Here is a 19,135-nt window from a genome sequence, read left to right as displayed (position 1 = left end):
TCTATCGGTCAGCACGTCTCAATACACCTGTGCCGGATATACCAGCTGTTACCTGCAAAAATGTTACAAAGAATGTAGCATTTTTGTGTGTGTTTTCCTCTCTAAATGTCACCCCTTCTAGTAGTTAAAAGTGAACTAGCATTGGTGTACGTGCTGGAGTAAAAAGACAGCTGTTAAAAGTGTTAAAAGCAACTGAAAAATAAAATCACAGTTATTTCGTCTTGTATATATGTGTCTTTAATATCCGAAAATTACTACAAACGTATGACTTTAAAGTGAAAATTAGACAAAAGACTTTTTCTTTATAACCTCTGTAAGTTACATTTTTTTTCCTCTTAAATGTACACCATTATGATGAGAAAGTAATAGAATAGAATAGAATAGAATAGAATTCAACTTTATTGTCATTGCACATGCACAGGTACAGGGCAACGAAATGCAGTTTGCATCCATATTTTGCATCCAATATTTGTATAATCAATATTTTACAATATTTAAAAATATATATATTTAAAAAAAATATAGATAGAGAGAGAGCCCAGATAGCAAGGAGACATTGAACAGATGTTGATTTTCCATCTGAACCATCAGAATCGTCAGGATTGAAATGTCAACACAAAACCAATGTTGAAACAACATTGAAATACTGATGAAACCTTACACTGACATTGAAATAACATTGATTCACTGTTGTTCTGTCATCGTTGATTGTTGATCTATTTATAGTTGAGAAGGTGACAACAATCACGTTGAAAAACCATCGATTTATGGTTGAGCGGGAAATTAAAGCTGCTACCACTTGGACTATTCCGCAGCACCCCTATCACATTGGTACATCCCTCCAGGTAACCATTGTCTTGTACAGTAGAGCGGGACATTCGATTTACTCTCAGCGGAATTGACCGGAGAAGGTATCAGTTCATGCACTGCACTGGCCTGCACCACGATTAGTATAAGGTAAGAATGAATGACTTTTGTTCTATTCGTTATTTCCACGGTTGCATTTGAATAACAGTAAAAAAAAAAAAAACTTGTTAATGTAAAGTTTTGGATAAAATGTGGGAGCCCGAAATTGTGTCTACTTTCATCTTACAATCCGGCAACAAATAAATTGCACTGCAAACAAAGTCTATCAACAAAGAAAACATTTTCGTTTCATACTTTTCCGTTATATTCCCTTACAAAGCTAGCTTTAACGCTTCGAGGGTTCCTTTGTTCTTGCCGTCGCCTCGGCGCTTGACCCAGACTTTCGCCCTGTAGTTGCTTTTTAGCATAGTGCTACAAAAAATTGTAAATCTGTGATATATGATTGATAAACGTAAAGGTAACTGCATAAATGTATTCAATGACTTTGTTACTTTTAATGATTGGAGAGCACCCGCTTCGATTCGCACTCAATTCAAACTTTACGCTGCACGCTCACCTAACTTGCGTTTGCACCTTTTGTCCACACGTAAACTGCGTTTAGCATTTACGTGTGGACGAGGAAGACTGAGAAAACGCAGCGTCAAAAGTGTGCGCCTATTTTGACGCCACACTGTGCGCCAAGTTTTTGTCTCGGTGCCATGAATTCCTACAATGGCAGACTTAGACAAAATACTGTTAATGTTATTATCTTCAGTGTTTAAATGCTTACATATACGGGTTTGCTTGTAATTGTTGCCTATATACATTTTAAGCTATTATTTATTATTTAGTTCAATCAATAGATCAAGTTTTGGAGTGACTATGAAATATATTGTAATTATCTGTTTCCTGTTTATCCTAGACAGGGCAAAAAAGGACTCCAAATTAAAAAAAAGATAAAAATGAAAGACTGGTGCATTGTGCAGTTTAGCACTGGTGGTACAGAAATAGTCCCTAGATCATGGATAAATGGGGAGAAATTGTCATGGCCTCCATATCCTCCGTGAGACACATTCAGGATCCACGACGCAGTAAAGAGGAGAGTTCATCCTGGTTCAACATGGCTCACCTATGCACCAGTCCGACTTCTAATAAGCCATGGTGGGTATCATCTGGATTGGTGTTGTATAAATGTAACAATAACAAGTTTTTCGTGTCCTAATTTATGTCTGGCCATACATTGTGTTTGTACTTCCATTTCACAAAGCAGAACGCAGTCTTCAGAAATATCTAAGTGAACACTGTGATACGTCTGACCTTCAGTCCGAAGCTGAAACTCAGACCAGTCATAAAAGAAAGCACAAGCAAAACTTTTTTTATTTCACAAACATATCTTTGATTGCTAAGAATTTATGATCTTGTCTTTTGTACATATCTGTGGTGCTTGCATACTGCAATATCACCACATAATATAGTCCAAAAAGTGGAAGCTTGTAAACTTTTTATAAATGCAAAGCCGTGTACACTTGTGCACTTCAAAAATCCCTTGTATACTGTACCTTCTTGCACATCTCCGTTTCATGTGTGTGTTGTTATAAATCAAACTGTAACTTAAGGAAAAAATATTCCAAACGCACATTTATAATTACCTATGACCGTTTTCAACTTTTTTTTCTTTAGACCAAATCCCCTGTACACATACAGTGACTCAGAGGATGAGCAGCCCACAAAAAAAACGGTTTCCCCAGGCCCCTCGAGTGAAAATACCAGGTAATAAAACACTGTCTAGTGTCTTTGTACATATCTGTGTGTGACACAAGGAAACTTTTTTTGACAAGTTGTCTGTATTCTTAAATACTTAAAAGAAATTATCTTTTTCTGTCAGACCTGACGAGAGCTGTTAACGAACTCCGTGAGGAGGTCAGAGCCATCCGCAATACCGGCTGCAATGAATCGGTAGATGCTGGGGTACTGCCTCTGGATTTGCCCTTGCACAACATTGAGGAGCTAAACAATGCAGAGCCAGCTCTTCAATCACAAGAGGCAAATAAGGCAATGGTAAGTATATAAAGGTTATATACACTTTGTAACTATAAAGTGTAATAGCTGTCAGATGTGATTTAAATACATAACAACGGCTTGTTGATTAAACACACAAGCACTTGCATACACATTTAAGACATGAGACACGCTAATTCCATCTCTTAAAATGTGTCTATAGGTGAGACGCTTTGCCTTGATTGGAAGGACCACACTGGAGGTGCGAGTCCGCCGTGTAATGGCTTATGCCATTACAAACGAGCTGGCCTCGGTACTAAACTGGGCAGGGAAAAAACCAAGGACCAGACAAAGCAAAAAATGGCATTTAAAGATACAGCGCTCTGCAAATGCATATTTGGTAAGTTTTACTGTTTTTTTGCTATATTACTTTGTCTTTCTTAATAACAAGACTTTCATGTCCGGTTAATCTCGAGATGGAGTCTTTGGTCTTTGGCTTGTTTAGTCCACGGGTTGTAGTTTGTACAGCCCAAGGACCCCATGTTTATTTTGTTTTAAAGGATACACGGCACACTATGCTAAGACTTATCACCTTTTCCGCTCATAGCTCTTTAGGAATCAAATGCGGCAGTTTGCAGATTTACGCCTGGTGACTTTCATGTTTATCAGCCTAGGAGTTTACATACTTTCTCCCCGCTGAAGACAGTTAACAAGAGCTTATTCATGTGCTCTAATTCACTTTTTTTGTTTGTGTGTGTGTGTGTGTGTGTATTTTTGTCCTAGATGGCCTGACGCAGCAGTTAGGGGCAAACTCTATGTCAGAGTTTGTCTTTGCACAAGCGGTGCAGAAATGGCTCAGGTACGCCCCAGATCGTTTGGGTGGTGCAGGACGCACATCATGCGTCCCCATCCCGGAGTAAAAAATTAGAAATTTCTGTGAAACATATAAATGTAAATAGAAAACTGTGTTTTAATAAAGTAGTTAGCAAACGAAACATGACTATTGACCTTTTTTTTTTTTTATTTTTTTTTTCTCTGTTACATCACATGCAATGCTTTCTTATTTTAGGATAATAATATTGACATGATACATCGTGAGACATTTGTTTTTGTTTTTTATAAAGGGTGTCCAATTTGAGGAATAAGTACAATTATGTGTTTAGGTGGTTTAAGTATTGATGGAAACATGCGGTAGTTTAGTATTGGTTAAAATACCTATAAAGAAAGGTAGATTTCCAGTCATGATTTAACTGTTTTAATAAAAAGCAACTGTGCGAAAGAGGTGGAAAATCAACACCATAGCTCAACAGTGTTTCAATATCAGAATTGACATTGAAATAATGTCAGGTTTCAACATTGATTCAACATCAAAACCTGACGTTGTTTCAACGTTAAAAAAGGGTGCAAGAGTGACGTTAGGTCAACGTCACATTTCAACGTTGGTTCAATGACACAGCCTGATATTGACTCAACAGTGTTTCAATGTTTCCTTGCTATCTGGGAGAGAGGGGGGGGGAGAACACTTGAAGGAAAAACAGGAAATAAAAACGAAAGCATGAAAACAAATAATTAAAAACATTTAAAATGTAAAATATGTATGCATTTTAAAAACCACAAAACCTATTAAACAAACGCATACGCAGGGGGTCACGCGGTTACCGTGGTAACACGCTAAGCAACGCAGAGCTAATACCATAGCAACGCGTAAACAATAAGCTCCGAGGCGAAGGGGAGAAAATGTCAGACACAAGACCAGGAGCGGAGGAAGTGGAGGAGAGGAGCAGTGCTGAGGAGGACGAAGAGGAGGAGAAGTCTGAGGAGGCTCTCTCCTCCTCAGCAGCTCCCAAGAGAAATTCTGAACCGCCACAAGCGCAAACTCTGTCTAACATCCCCGAGGCGGTGGACGACTTCCTGAGGAACTTCTTGCGCAGAGCCGGCCTGACGCGGACTCTGAGCCGCTTCGAGGTGGAGTGGTACGGCTCGGCGCTCAGGCGCCTCACAGACACCCTGAACACCGTAGCCACGGCGGCCCCGGGGGTCTACTTCATCCCCGATGCTCTCACACACCGACGCCTCCTCCAGAGCGAGCTGGAGGCGGTGCGCGCAGAGACGGAGCTGCTCAGGGAGGAGGTGCTGGGTGCAGGAGCGAGCCTAGTGAGGATACAGAGGGAGCGGGACTTTCACCGGCTGCAGCACCAGCGAGTCTCCGAGGACAAAAGGAGGCTCACAGAGGACTTCAAACAACTAAAGAAACATCTGCAGTCGTACGACCCCGTGCTCAGGCAGCTGGAGGAGAAATACCAAACAGCTGTCAGGCAGAAGATGCTCCTCAGCTTCCACAGAGAGAGACTGCAAAGCAGCACAGACCCTACACCAGCGCAGGTGAAGGAGGAGAGGAGGAAGGAGAAACCACCAGCAAAGACCACTGCACACCTGAAGGACTCGGAGTTCCCCCCCTGCAGTGGGCTCCCAAGGGCCTACCTGGAACAAATGAACTCTCACACAGGGAAAAGCTTCGCATCTTTCAGCCTCGCATGCTCTATAAGAGCGCATCAGCAGCCAATCAGCTGCATCGACCTGCATCCAAGAAAACTGATCCTTGTCTCGGCCAGTGATGACAGCACCTGGAGATTGTGGGTTCTCCCAGAAGAAAGAGAAAAGGTGAGAGGAGGTGAAAGCTCTAAGAGGAGGTGGGGAGGTGCCATGTGAGGGTCATTCTGATTGGATGATGCACTGACGTGTGATGTCACTTACTGTGTTACCAGGTGGGTGAGATGCTGCTGACCGGTGAGGGTCACTCTGATTGGCTGTCCAGTTGTAGCGTTCACCCTGATGGATCAAAATTAGCGACAACCAGCGGAGACACGACAGTAAGTTGGTCCTGATGACAACACAGAATAAACCCACCTCATTGGTTACAGATGTGTACTTCTTCCTGCAGGTGCGGCTCTGGGACTTCTCTCGTGGCTGCTGTGTACTGATGCTCTCTGGCCATGCCCAGCCCACCTGGGCATGCTCCTTTCACTCATGTGGTCACTTCTTGGCCTCCTGCTCCGCTGACAGAACCGCCAAGCTGTGGGACCTGAACAGCCAGCGCTGTCGCCTCACACTGCGCCAACACACCGCCTCCGTCAACAGCGTCTGCTTCCTACCTTCCTCCAACCTCCTCCTCACCTGCTCCGCTGACAAAACCATCGCCCTGTGGGATGCCAGGCTAGGCGTCTGCACCACCACCTTTCTTGGACATTATCACCCCTGCAACCATGCTGCCTTCAGCTCAGCGACCAGCATGGTGGCCTCCTGTGACTCTTCCGGCATCGTCAACACGTGGGACATGAGAAAACCCACATCGCCGATGGCCGCTGGAGACACCGGGCCGCTTAGTGCCAACCAAGTGGCGTTCAACCACTCAGGGAAGATGCTGGCGGTTGCCAGCAGCGACGGTTTGGTGAAACTGGTGGAGGTAGACTCTGGCAGTGTGAGCAGCTTGGAGGGCCACAGGGACAGTGTGCAGAGTGTGACCTTTGACCACAAGGGGGAGACTGTGATCTCAGCAGGGAGTGATGGGAGGGTTAACATCTGGTCGTAACATAAGATTTCTGATTGAGTAGTGATTGATATCTGAGATTGACGTGAACTTTTAGTTGTATTAATCAAAGAAGTGACACCATGGAGGTCGTAAACCAAAACATGTTTAATGAGAGCTGTGCAAAGCCAAGCCAAGCAGCTAGAAGCACACATTAAACATTTAACATCAAGTGTCTTCTTCACCCCGAGGTGAATAAAAATACTTCCTGCATCAGAGGGTTAAAGTTCCTCTGTGCCAGTATGAGTCCTGTCATCCTGAGGATGGAGGTGGAGGAAACACCATCTGGTTTCATGTCTTTGATGTTTGAAAAGTGAAACTGATGCAGTACTATGAACCTGCATTCTTTCTAATGACCCAGCAGGGGGCAACTCCTCTGATCAATAAATAAAGTCTGATTGTTAGTCCATGGGAAAATTGCCTTACTCCTGCTCTGACCTTTGCGTCTTTCCTGATGGTTTCATCCTTTAGTTGAAAAATGATAATTTTCTAAATGATCGTCCCCTGGTTTTACTGTCAGATTCAAAAGTGCTGACCAGATTTTTTTTTTTTTTTGTATTATGTACATTTTTTGTCTGTTATGGCTGTATTGAGTGTGCATGTGAGGACAGCTGCAGAACAAATCTACTTACGGTAACCTGAACCTGAAGATGTATGAAGAACAACTCTGAGTGAAATGGTCTTTATCTGACTTACAAATACAATCAATTGAATGTTATCAGAGTATCATTTAGCATGTATATATATATATAGAGAGAGTAAGTCTCATGGTCTCATGTGACAGTCTTCATTTATGCTTTTTTCCCAGCTCTTCTTCTGTCTGCCTACAGTTTTTGGGTTTCCATTTGGGTGAATCTACAAATTGGCATCCTTTTTTTTTTTTAAAAGCCATATCTGACAATTGTAATTTTTATTCAGTTACGACACACATTTACCGTGTCACAGACTTTTTCCCCCCTCTGCAAAAAAAAACCAACAAAAAAAAAACAAAAAACACAACAACTCAAGCAAAAGAGACAAAAACCATTTCTTCAAATCTTTCTGCTTCTTTTTTTGTTAGTTTCTATGATATTCGACAAAATCAGCAAAGGTTGTTAATTTTGGTGACTTTTAACGTTCCCTGATAAAAAATGCTGTGCAGTCCCAGATAAAGATAGACATCTGAACACCCTGGTCCCCCCAACCCATGGCTCAATACTTCAATTTTCAATCCACGAGTCTTGAGTCTTCAGAAATTCAGAAAATCGGACTGGATTGTCACAGTAGTACACGTTGTGCTTCCACGTGTACATCTTTTCTACAGCAAAGGCAATGTATTGTAGTTTTACCTGCAAGGAACTGAAAAGCTATCACTGACAACAGCACTGATGATCTTTCTTCCCTCTGGCTGAACACTGCCCGGTAACCTCTTCATTTTCAACAGGAATGAGTGTGTGTAAATCTTTATGGCACCAACAGTCTGTCTACAAACAGAATGAAACCCATCAATACAAAACGGTCTGTGCACCAACAAGCATCAAGCCCATCCATCCATACTGTTGCATTCACAAACCACTGAGACACATTCAAAATATAAAAGATGTGGCATGTTTTTCTCGTCTCGGAGTCTGTCCTTCACGTTTTCTTCTCTTCTTTTAAATTATCGCTGTGTTCTGACTCTTCCTCAGAGTCTGAGAAAGAGAACAGTCCAGGAAACTTCCTGACTCTAAAGGTTTAGGGTATAGTTTAAACTGAGTTGTATTAGTGTTTAAAAAATTGCACTTTCTTACAAAAAATACACAAACACAGTGCAGATACTATTGAGGCTTTTGGCACAGCGAGCTTCCTTTGAATGTTCAGTTTCTGGAGGGTTCCTGCTGAGAACAGACCAGTCTGTCGACAGATGAGGACGAGTAGCGCCCCTCGTCGTCGTCCTTCTCTTCTTCTGTCGCTCTGTGTTTCTGTCTGGGTTCTTCCACCAGCATCTTCAGGCGGTTCAGATGATGCAGAGCTCTGAGGAGGAAAAACATGCATGCTTTACTCACCCTAAACTGAAGTCAAACTGATGTACATACTGTGGTGGTGGATGAAGATGCGTTTAATGTCACACAAGTTTTTGAAATCTTGCTTTTGAACTATTGGGCTTAGAAGAAGAGGGTGAGGATGAGGAAGAGGAGACCCTATGGGAATGAAAGTGCAGGTGTGTTCTCCATGGATGAGGACTCTGTTTCTCGGGACTGTGAGCCACCACCACCTCAGCTTTCTGAATGCCAACATGAGAACTGAGGGCTCTGAAGGACACTGGATGACTTGTCAGTCACTAACTTACATCCTGTTTTATGATCCTTCTTTTACTTCAAATGTAATAATCACTAGGGCTGTTCGATATAACGATATATATCGGGTGAGGATATAAAAACGTCTATCGTTTCATATTGCGGCAAAATATAATGTTTACGGCAATATTTTTTCATTGTTTTGATGGTCATTGTAGTGGTTATATTAATTTGTTAAAGTTCTCTCTTTCCCTTATATTTAATATAACCACACTACGGACGGACAAGCGACTGTTTTTACACGTTGTCGTTAGCAACCACGACGGTAAAACAATGGCGTGGCTCCGCCGTCCGCTTGTTTGTTTTGCATATTAACCTTTCACAATAAAGCCCAAGATCCTGTTGAGACTTTTCAAAATAAACTAAATCCCGTGAAAGAGTATGGAGTGTTTACGGATGAGAAGCAAAAAAGAGGCGTTAGGTGCTAAAAAATAAACCTTAGACTCAAACGTTAGAACAGGCTTTTCCCCGCAGCATGTAATAAATATTCACAAAGAAAACGGCGGCCGTTACAACTTATGTCTAAAAATGTATAAATTCATGCATCGGCTAAAAGTCATAACTCCAGGTACATGACGCCCAGCTGAAAACACTTCATGCAAGTCGAGCTGCCCGAGATTCACAGAATTTACAGAAAATTTTAAATTTTTGTGATTTATAACATTATCGGGATGATAGATGTCTTATATCGGGATATGAGATTTTGGTCTTATCACACAGCCCTAATAATCACATTTGACTCAGTAAGACTTTAAACTAGCAACAGAGACCATAAACTCATCGTGAAAGTGTTTACTAATGCTGGGCATACACAGTGCTATTTTTGGCTCATTTTGAGACGATTTTTCAGTCGTGCGACCGTTTTGGGGATCGGTCCGAGTTTCGCCTTCATCGTGTGTCGTGCATCGCGTAGTATACGTGGGGTAACAGAAGCGATTAACACCTCATGACCAGCTCCCAAATAATCAATCGCTTGGTCGTAAGAAAATCAAACCTGTTTGAAATCCTGTCGGCCGTCGTGAGGGTGTCACCGCAGCCTCTCACACTGCGCACGCACAAACACAGAAATGAAAGTGAAAAGACAGAGTAGCACAGCAGTGCAGTGTGTGATCTGGACACAAGTGATGGGGGCACAACTTGTAGAACTTTGGAAAGCTCATCCGAGCCTTTTCGATGTGGCCTCACAAAATTATCACGATCACAACAACCATGAAAATAATTGGATGGACATTGCTGATCAATCACAGCTGCCTTATCAATGTTTTTCATTAGCAATTTAGAAAAGTTGACGGTGGTGGTGTGCGTGTCTGTGTGAGTGAAAGACAGAGAGGGAGAGTGAGCGACAGATTTTCTGTTATAACCTTCATATTATGGACGCACAGTTTGAGCACTCAGGTCGCATCAGAGCATCGGGTCGTATAGTGTGAGACCCTGCATCGTGACCTACGAACTTCTAACCCCTGCCAGTCAGTCGTGCAGTTTGAGCAGAAGCTGAATAACGCAAAATCGCACAGTGTTTGCCCAGCTTAAGGTAACAGGTCAAGTAAGATGTTGGGTCACTTTCTCATAGACTTCTACAGACTCTGACTTGTTTCAACAGCCATAGATGTTGCCCCCTGCTGGCAATCAGAAAAAAGCAGGATTCACACCCAGAAGCTGACTGTCTTTTAGCTAAAATCTGAAAGTAGAACAAAAGGACTTATCTTGGAGTTTTCAAAAATACATTTTAATTTATTATTATTATTATCATCATTAGTAGTAGTAGTAGTAGTAGTAGTATTGCTTTGCATCACCAGTGGTTATTCGGCCCATACTCACTATGAGTTACTAAATGTCACTGAGTTTCTAGTTGCTGGCTGTCACATCATTGCTAGTTGCTTCCTGTGTGGACCCCCCTTTGCCTTACAAGACAGGATGGCATTTGATTTCTTGACATAGTTTCTAGTGACGTTTTGAGTAAAATAATGCTTTTAATTTTTGCCTGAAGCAAAAGTGGTGTCTTTGATGCAGTTGTCTTTAAACTGTAAGCACAGGTTATCAGTCCAGTCTCCACATTCTTTCTAAAGAGATAAATAACTTGATCGGAGTCAGTTACCTCTCTAGTGATGGTCTACCAGGAAAACTCTGAAGCTCTTGCAGCTCCTGCAGCTCTGCGTTACCAACAGACCACTGCAACACAAACAGACTCTTAATAATTTAAATCTTGTTTCCTTAAATGTTAAACTCAGACACAGATTTGCATTTTATTATCCACTTTTTCTAAAGATCTGTATCAAGCCTGCCTGGCTCCTTGTACCTGTGTTGCTGATGTCAGCAGCCACTCTGAAAGAGTCAGAGCTGCTGGTGGCTGTTGTTGTCGCTGAAGCTCCGCCTCCACAGCCTGCAGTCTGAACAGCATCTGTTTCAGAGCCTCCACCGGACCAGGCTGCTTCCAGATGCTGTTTTCATGACTCAAATCCTGGGAGAGCACAAACAAGAGGGGAATATTACAAACAACACTAGCTTCAGAAACAACTGTTTTGCCAGTAGATGTAGAGAAGGCCTTCAACTGAGTTGAATAGCACTCATTTGTTCAGCCTTAGGAAAAAAAAACCCTGACAACTGGGCTGATCTGGTTTGTAAAAACCCAATGGGCTATCACAAACATTCTGCAACACATGTATGATCACACCAACGAATCTACTGAATAACAGTGGGACACAATGAGCACAAGCTAATACTGTATACAGATTATGTGATACTTGTTTATTACAAAATTACACAAGTTAGCTCAAGTTATTACAATAAAACCGAAGCAATCAACACAACTACTTTTTACATGAGAAGGGCCACAACTTTTGAAATATTACAGTTTAATTTGGTAGAAAAAAATCACATATTTAGAGACACAAATTGTGCCAATGATGGAATATGAATAAGTTCTCATAGTTATGTGACGAAAAATATTTACAACCCATCCAAAACAGAAATTCAGAATTTACTTTATAAGACCCCCAGTGCTAAACGTATATTTAATAGGTAAATTATTGTGTTTAAAAAGAAAAAACGAATATTGCCTAAAAAGCCTTTAAATTCAACCAGTCTAATGTGAATACAAAGAAAAACTACTGTAGTGAGTCAAACAGGCTCACTGCAGTAGGAGGCCTTGTCCACTGACCTGAAAGGTTAATGTGTTTCACATCTGGGCATCACTCAGGAGACGAGAATAAATGAAAATCACACAATTAGCTGACATTGTAGAACATGACTGTAAACCTACCTCTGCTCCCCTGTCAGTCAGCTCCTCTGTGCAGCCTCCTGTTGCTGAGTCTCTGCAGGGTTAAAATGCCACCACATATATGAGTCTGTGTGGAGTTGCAGCAGATCATAACACACCAGAAGTGTAAATGAGTCTTACTCACAGAGGACAGTGTGAGGGAGAATGGTGCAGCAGCTCCTCAGTTTTCACAGGACTCACTGACAACAACAGAAACAAAGAACTGATCGGATACCTGCTTCATTTCCAGCGTGTTGGTAATAAGTTAAAGTCTGCTTAAACAGTCACAACGAGAACCAGACACAGCTGTGCTTTAAAAAACAACAACAACAAAAACTTTGGTATAAGTGTTATTCAGTGTAAAAGACTTCCTGCTCCTTTGAATGAATCCCGGTTTTACCTGGATCTGCAGGACTCTCTGCTTGTCCAGAACTCTGAGACAGAGAATTTAACACCTGGTCCGCCTTCTGGATCAGAGACTCGATCCTGTTGTCTGACAGGTGGGAACACACATCAGAAACAAGTTTAGCAAAAAACAAAAACAACAACAAAAAAGAGAAAAGTTTAAAAGAGTGAAAGGTTGTCATAGGAGGTGTGGTTGAAAGGGGAAAAATAAGAAAATAAGACTATATGAATTGAATTTGGCCAGTCTCATGTTCAAGAGGATCTTCTCTTGTACCTCTTGACCACTTTCTGTACAGCTGCTAGTTTTAGATCTCTGTTTAGTCCCAAGTTCCAGAATTGAGTCAGTCCCCAACAGTTCTCTGACCTGGACATCTGAACCCTGTTTGTGCTGCTGGAGCCTTTTGGAGCATCTAATATGGCTGCTGTGCAGTTAATTGTATGAACAGATTGTCTAAGAACACTGGGGTCTAGTGAAGGTGAGTGAAGGATTGTATTTGGGTGTTACTTGGCACTAATTAGCAACCATCTCCGTCAGTGTGTGTGATGCACTCATACACTGATATCTGAAATGTGGTGACTTCAGGCTCTAAAGACAATATGTTGGCATCTGAAGCAATAACACCTTCAGAATACAGAATCCAAAACCAGTTAGTGATGTCATTGTGATTATGGCCTTCCGTGGTATGCAATCAATAAGTAAAGAATGACTAAACAATATTCAACAGTGCAATAATCTAATGTAATGTATTTTTTTCAACGACTCTAGGATTAGTTTGTTTTTCAGAGCTGAGTATTGTCTGTTATTAGTCCATCTATCCATCAGCCCAAGCAAAGAAGCCCAGTTATTTTAACTCTTTGCTTTACATGATTTTAAACTTTTTAATGACCTGCAGGAACCCTGTTTTGCCTCTGTGATGGTCACTGGGTCTCTTTTGTGCGTCAAAGCAGTAAACCTTTAACTGTACTTTAACTTTAATTTATATTTTCTGAAAGTCACACGAATAGAGATCTGAAAGTTATGCTTGTGGTGATTTACAGAGAACAATTCCGGACCTATTTTGTTTACACCTCGAATTTTTAACATTACATACTCAAACACTTGTGTTTTTACCTTGGTACATGTTCATCACAACGTCTGAGCTCTTCCTCTCTGTAGTGAGCAAAGAAATCTGTTCAGCAAACTGAAGCCTCAGGTCTCTGAGCGCCTGCTGGCTGCCAACCTAAGCACACACAGAGAAAACCTATTACTTCATCAACTGACCGATGAAGCTCTTTTTCTGCCTTTGGGACACACATGTGACAGAATGTGGTTTATTTAGAGCACTTGACCACATCATAAGGCGTTCTTTAACACACAAAGAGTCCAGAGGAAAGCACAGTTCCACAGAAGCTCTACAGTCTTCATGAACAATGAGAGCAGCAGGACCATACAACTGACAGTTGCGCTGCAGCTGCTTCTCTCACCTCTGCAGGTGTCTGGTCAGGATCTTCATCTTTCTCCAGGTCTGCTACCCAGGATGGAGCTCTGGTTCTGGGAGCTCCAGGTGGAAGAACGTCTGGAAAAAACAAATATGACCCTTTCAAATAAACAGAAAATAGTCATAGTTTAATGGTGAAATTACTTCCCTGGGATAGACTCCACCCACCCAGTCCAATATCAAATTCAACATTTCCCCTGACTAGATCGGTTTTACTGACCTCCAAGAAAAGCTCATATGTATGACTCAACACACTGATGGGCTGCTTAATATAAAATAATAAAGAATAACCTATTAATAGATTTATCTTTAACATTAATAATCACAATCTGTTAAATGATGATGAAATACTATGACATCTTGGAAGGTTTGTGCATATGTAGTCGAGGAAGCTACCGTGGTCGTCCCACAGATCTGACTGTGCAGGCGGCTCGCTGAGGTCACACCCCTGGAGCCAGGCTGGGTACTTCAGGTCGGGCACACTGGTGATTCCCGAACAGTCCAAGTCAGCCTTGTTACTGGTGAACCAGTGAGGGAGGTGGAGCGACGAGGATACCGGGGCCTGCTCTGATCTCTGAAAAGGGGAAGCAACTGTGTTTATGACACTGCTACAGTCTCAGAATAATCCAGAAAAGGCAGTGAGGGTCACCTTAAAACTGCTGATGTGAGCACCTGGTTTAAACGTGGCGGCCCTCGGCCTGTCTCTGCACCTAGGGAGGAGGGGAAAGTAATAACCTGTAACTCAGATCGACCAGGAAATATGCCTGGTCGATCTGAACGAGAAAGGAAGCAGTTCAAACCTGGAGCTCCTGGACGTCGTGGGTGGAAGAGAGTGATGGTGGAGGAGTCTACAGGTAGATGAGGGGCAGGGCTGGGAGGCTGCAGGCCAGGACAGGAGGTCTGGACCAGCAGAGGAGAGGAGTGAGGCAAAAGTCATCACTTCTGTTATTACTGAATCATCTATGGATTATTTAACGTTGATTATAGAGTCTGAGCTGCAGAAGTTATGCGTTTAAAGGCAGATGCCAGAATGTTTTTAGGTAAAAGTGGTGGATTTAATGACATGAATGAAGACTACATTGTAGATGTTTTTAATGAACTGGTATAAGAGCAGATTCTTGATTGTCACATTTAAAAACTTCAGACTGAGAAAAATGGTGAGGGATGCATTTACTTCCAGCTCCACATTTTCAGTCTTGGACTCTACGAAATCACAGATCTCTCCTCTTACTGACATCATACAGATCAAAGAAAACTAAAAAATGTACAAACACGTGTTTAAGAGTTTAAAGGTTGAGTATGACATGTATAAAAACCTTGGATGAAGGCGGTGGTGTGGGTGATGGGCATCGAGCCGTCGAAAGGGACGGACAGCAGTTCATCTGTTGTCATGGAGTGTCTGTCCCAGTTAACGCGGTGATGGAGGGGACTCACGGGGAGGTTCAGGAAGTCTAGCTCTCTCTCGGTCAAACGCTCCCTAAGAACTGAAACAAAAAGAGAAAAATGCAATGTAGATGAATCACTCAGATAACATAAAACCACAGAAGACATAAAAAGCACCAAGATATATCAACGTTATAAGATACCTAACCCTCAGCAGGACCTACCATCTTTGTTTCTGAGCGTGCCCACTCTGTGCCTGCACGGAGTGGAGGGTAGGTTCTGTGGCAGAACCAGCTTTCCAGTCAATGACGAGTCGCGGTTCTGACGACTCCTCTCAAAGTCTTTGATGTAAGCATCCAGAGCCGCCGAAGCCGAGTCATACTCCTGCAATCAGACAGTAGTGTAGGCTTCCTGTTTTAAAATCCTCATCACTAAAGTTTTTGATAAGAAAAGAACAACAAATTTCAGACTTTTTAAAAATGTTTTCCCTCTCACATAAATGTTTGAGTTATCTCTCATACACCTCTCACACACTTCCTCATGAACTTCACATGAATTTACTCTTTTCTTTTAAAACAAATTCACATATTTTTTTCTGAATTTACCAGTTTTTCCTCAAGGTTTTACTGGAAAATGAAACAATTTTAAACTGTCACAATCAAAAAGAGAACATCATTATTTGTCAGGAGAGAAGCTCTCCTGATAACACCCAGAACAGAACCCAGAAACAGATAAAATAACAAAGGGAGATTTCTTCATTCTGTCCATTCCTGCTGTGGAAAGTAATCCCACCCACTCTGTCTTTGTATCTGAAGCTGGTGTCGTGTTGAGAAGGCAGCAGGCTGCTCCTCAGGTAACCTGAACTGGATAGTAGGGAGGTCACCGTGGACTCTGGTGACAGAGAGTGGCCCAATGGACCGCTGTACTCCATGCTGTCAAAAAACAAGAAGAGTACATTTTAAATCGCTAAACGTCGAGGGAATAATGGTTAAAATGTTTACAGTGGTGTTAAAACTGTTATCAGCATTTGTTTATTCACAGCTGACATGCCCAATCAGAGCCATGCCAGCTGTGATTTAAACCTTCCACAAGTAGGCGTGGAGCTACCTGTGCAAAAGCAGCTGTTTGAGACGTTAGAAAGCTAACCACCTTGCGGAGTATGTGTCAGGTTGTTGTCAGTGATAGCTTTGCCGGTTTTCGCTTTAAACGGGACAGTAAAGGGCTTTCTTTAGACTGCGTTTGTTTGCTAGCTTGCCTTTAGCCGAGCTCTGAGCTATGCAGCAAAAAAAAAAAACATAGAACAAAAAATAAACTAAACAGACCGTTACATGGCAGATTTAAACCCCATACGTACAGCAACAGTTTAGTGTTTATACAGAGTTTATAACGTGATACACAAATGTTTCTGGCTCAACGTACTCACAAATGTCGCAAAAGTTTTCTCACTGATGTTAAAGTTCAACTTAGCAGCGCTGCTAGGGTGTAAACGGAAATCTGAACCAGGCACTTCCTCAAACTTCCTGAATCTTTATCAAATAAAACAAATATAAAACACTCGTACTTCTACTCCGAAATGCCTCCTTTTCGCTGTACTCCGTGCCCAACCCTTTTGCGTACACTGACGCTTGCAAATTCAAAGTATCCCGGGTAAAGCTAGCTCACAGTTAGCCGGAGCCACTTCCGGTACCCGGCAGACGCTGCCACCAAACTCCGTTAAAAGAATGTGGTCATTAATAATAATCATAGTATCAGTACACACATGCTTCATATATATATAAGTACGGTTTACACAGTTAAGGTGTGTTATGATCTTAAGAAAGTTTCGGTGTCTGTTACAGACAGATTAATATGTTTAACTACCGCCATCAGTGGCTTATCGTGATGCAGAAACATGGTATACATGAGTGAAAGAGCAAATAAAGTTTACATTATATTAGAACGCATAATCGTTTGTGTGTGTAAGGTATGCCGAATTTAAAGATGAACTCCGTTGAGTTATGAAAACAAGTCCACGTGAATGCCCCCAAAAAAGAGAGAAAAATTGTCTTGTTTTATTTCTAAAATTCAATTGTAAGCAATTATTGCACTGACGACAGTATAATGATTTGGTGTCACCGGAATTATTATTATTTCCCTTCTTCCGTCTCTGAGTGCGCCACAGTGTCTGAGGAGGTGTTAGTGAGAGCAGGGAAAGGAGAGGAGAAACTATTGAGACTGGAAAAACAGCAGTCAAGACTCCCACACAGAGTTGAAATGGGGGGGGGGGGGATTATATACAGTTTAATGTTGGGATTAAATTATTAAATTGAGATAATTGTGATAATCTACCCACCACCACCACCCACCCACCCACACACACACACACACACACACACACAAGAGTTGAAAAGACAATATTAACACGACACAACAAGAGTAATAAAAATAATAATAAACTAATAAAGCTTTCGAATATCACTGGTAGCAGGACTTAATTCCTTCAGATAATTTATTAATGTGTTGTTAATTTACTGGACTAATTAAAGTACATCTAGCATATAACCATTTTAAAAACATCATGCTCATTTTTTGTTTAAAAAAACTATTTTGTTGAAATTCACCAATTTATTTATTTATTTGTGTATTTATTTCGGGGGGCACCATTAATTTATACTAAAAGGCTGCATATTTAACACCCTGTTTGTTCTGTCCTGTGATAACTTCATAAGCAGAAGGGCACGTCTTCCTTTTCATCTCTACTGGTTTACTTACATTGTAAAAAAACGTTTTTACAAAAAAATCCGCTTTCACTTCTTTCTCAGAGAGAACTGTAGGTTAGCCATGTTGGGACGACCAAGTATTTTTCCGGGGTTCCTGTCTCTGCTGCAGGCCCCTTTAACCCAGAGTTTGTGACGTCAGTGAGCCAGGAGGTGTGGGGATGTTGAATAACACAGAAAGAGGGATCACTCCCCCTGAAACTGCAGGCACCAGAAACCACCAGCATAACATGTCGACACAAACTTATCGCATAGACGAAAATATAAGGCCATCTGGGAAATTAAAAAACAAACAAAAAAACAACACAACAAAAAACAAAACAAGTGTAAGCAGAGGTATTTTCCTCTTAAAAGGAGTTCTTCCTCCCTAATTTTTGCCAAATACCACTCATCAGAAATCATCTGATTATTGTGTTCTGGCACCAATCGGGGTTGGTGCCAAAAGACGTGGATAGGGTAGATAACCAACTTTTTTGCCTCTTAGTGGACCAACCAGAGGACAGAAAAAAGAGGACAGAGGACACAGAGCAGAGAACGGAGCGATAGGATGGGATAACTGTAAAGTCTGAAAAGCACAGAGTGTGTTTGCAGTGACACTTTTCATAGTTTTTAACACTCACCGCATGCCTGCCCCTCTCTCTGCTCGACCATGAAACAGTTTCAGATGTCTGTGATTCATTTTGGGGGAGTGAATGTCTATAGTCTAAAATGTGGAATCAAAAATCAGTGGCTACCTCCATCTTTAATATGCAGTCTATTGTACTCCCATAGCGTCATGGTTGATTAAGTTGATTAGAGCTTGCAAATATTGGGTTATATGTTTCCATGACGAATTCAGTTCATGGTTGTTTATTTATTTATCTATTTTTGCAAAAAAAAAATATGACTTTCAAATAATATTCAATTTTATTTTGAAAACAATAATTTATTATTATTATTATTATTATTATTATTATTATTATGCAAACTTTTACAGGTTTATTCATACCTCAGACTATAGATTGATTGAGTCTGTTTCACCTAAACTAACACCGAGTGAGTGTTCTGATCTCAAGACGATCTCTGGGGGAGTGTGTCTGTGCGTGTGAGCGTGCGCGTCTGGGTTTAATCGC

The 19,135-nt window shown here is 41.5% G+C and overlaps 2 protein-coding genes across 8 annotated transcripts; one reads left to right on the top strand and one right to left on the bottom strand.

The window, feature by feature from the left end:
- Positions 1-4,413: 4,413 nt before the first annotated feature.
- On the top strand, positions 4,414-6,463 carry LOC120713991 (sperm-associated antigen 16 protein). Its single transcript, XM_039999968.1, has 3 exons — positions 4,414-5,505; positions 5,610-5,714; positions 5,786-6,463. Exons 1-3 carry the CDS (start codon positions 4,582-4,584, stop codon positions 6,431-6,433), a joined length of 1,677 nt encoding a protein of 558 aa, XP_039855902.1. The 5' UTR covers positions 4,414-4,581; the 3' UTR covers positions 6,434-6,463.
- Positions 6,464-7,267: 804 nt separating this feature from the next.
- cunh18orf54 (chromosome unknown C18orf54 homolog) lies at positions 7,268-18,876 on the bottom strand. 7 transcript variants are annotated; one of them, XM_039999972.1, is made up of 16 exons: positions 16,687-16,822; positions 16,375-16,540; positions 16,064-16,199; positions 15,492-15,651; positions 15,201-15,368; positions 14,685-14,784; positions 14,534-14,594; positions 14,281-14,458; positions 13,871-13,962; positions 13,518-13,626; positions 12,402-12,494; positions 12,147-12,201; positions 12,005-12,056; positions 11,042-11,203; positions 10,841-10,914; positions 7,268-8,422 (listed from the first exon to the last, which is right to left on the bottom strand). In XM_039999972.1, the coding sequence occupies exons 3-16, from the start codon at positions 16,196-16,198 to the stop codon at positions 8,266-8,268; spliced, it is 1,596 nt and encodes a 531-aa protein (XP_039855906.1). In that variant the 5' UTR covers position 16,199; positions 16,375-16,540; positions 16,687-16,822; the 3' UTR covers positions 7,268-8,265. The 7 variants fall into 7 exon arrangements, with proteins under 7 accessions (XP_039855906.1, XP_039855908.1, XP_039855909.1 ...); XM_039999974.1 differs by having other exon boundaries at positions 16,691-16,822; XM_039999975.1 differs by lacking the exons at positions 16,375-16,540; positions 16,687-16,822 and adding an exon at positions 18,019-18,876.
- Positions 18,877-19,135: the final 259 nt, after the last annotated feature.

Source organism: Simochromis diagramma, unplaced genomic scaffold (genome assembly GCF_900408965.1).
Source record: "Simochromis diagramma unplaced genomic scaffold, fSimDia1.1 OVJJ01000596.1, whole genome shotgun sequence".
Classification (NCBI taxonomy): domain Eukaryota; kingdom Metazoa; phylum Chordata; class Actinopteri; order Cichliformes; family Cichlidae; genus Simochromis; species Simochromis diagramma.
Note: the sequence above shows the minus strand (reverse complement) of the source record. Positions and strands in the feature narration are given on the sequence as shown.

What these genes read in the sequence shown, in the direction of transcription:
- cunh18orf54 (XM_039999975.1), bottom strand. Translation starts at nt 16,198, where the DNA reads ATGGAGTACAGCGGTCCATTGGGCCACTCTCTGTCACCAGAGTCCACG. An exon ending in AGATCTGTGGGACGACCACG is followed by an intron (nt 13,963 to 14,280) that starts GTAGCTTCCTCG and finishes TGTTTTTTCCAG; the next exon opens with ACGTTCTTCCACCTGGAGCT. An exon ending in CTGACCAGACACCTGCAGAG is followed by an intron (nt 13,627 to 13,870) that starts GTGAGAGAAGCA and finishes GTGTGTGCTTAG; the next exon opens with GTTGGCAGCCAGCAGGCGCT.
- LOC120713991 (XM_039999968.1), top strand. Translation starts at nt 4,582, where the DNA reads ATGTCAGACACAAGACCAGGAGCGGAGGAAGTGGAGGAGAGGAGCAGT. An exon ending in TCCCAGAAGAAAGAGAAAAG is followed by an intron (nt 5,506 to 5,609) that starts GTGAGAGGAGGT and finishes CTGTGTTACCAG; the next exon opens with GTGGGTGAGATGCTGCTGAC. An exon ending in CAACCAGCGGAGACACGACA is followed by an intron (nt 5,715 to 5,785) that starts GTAAGTTGGTCC and finishes TTCTTCCTGCAG; the next exon opens with GTGCGGCTCTGGGACTTCTC.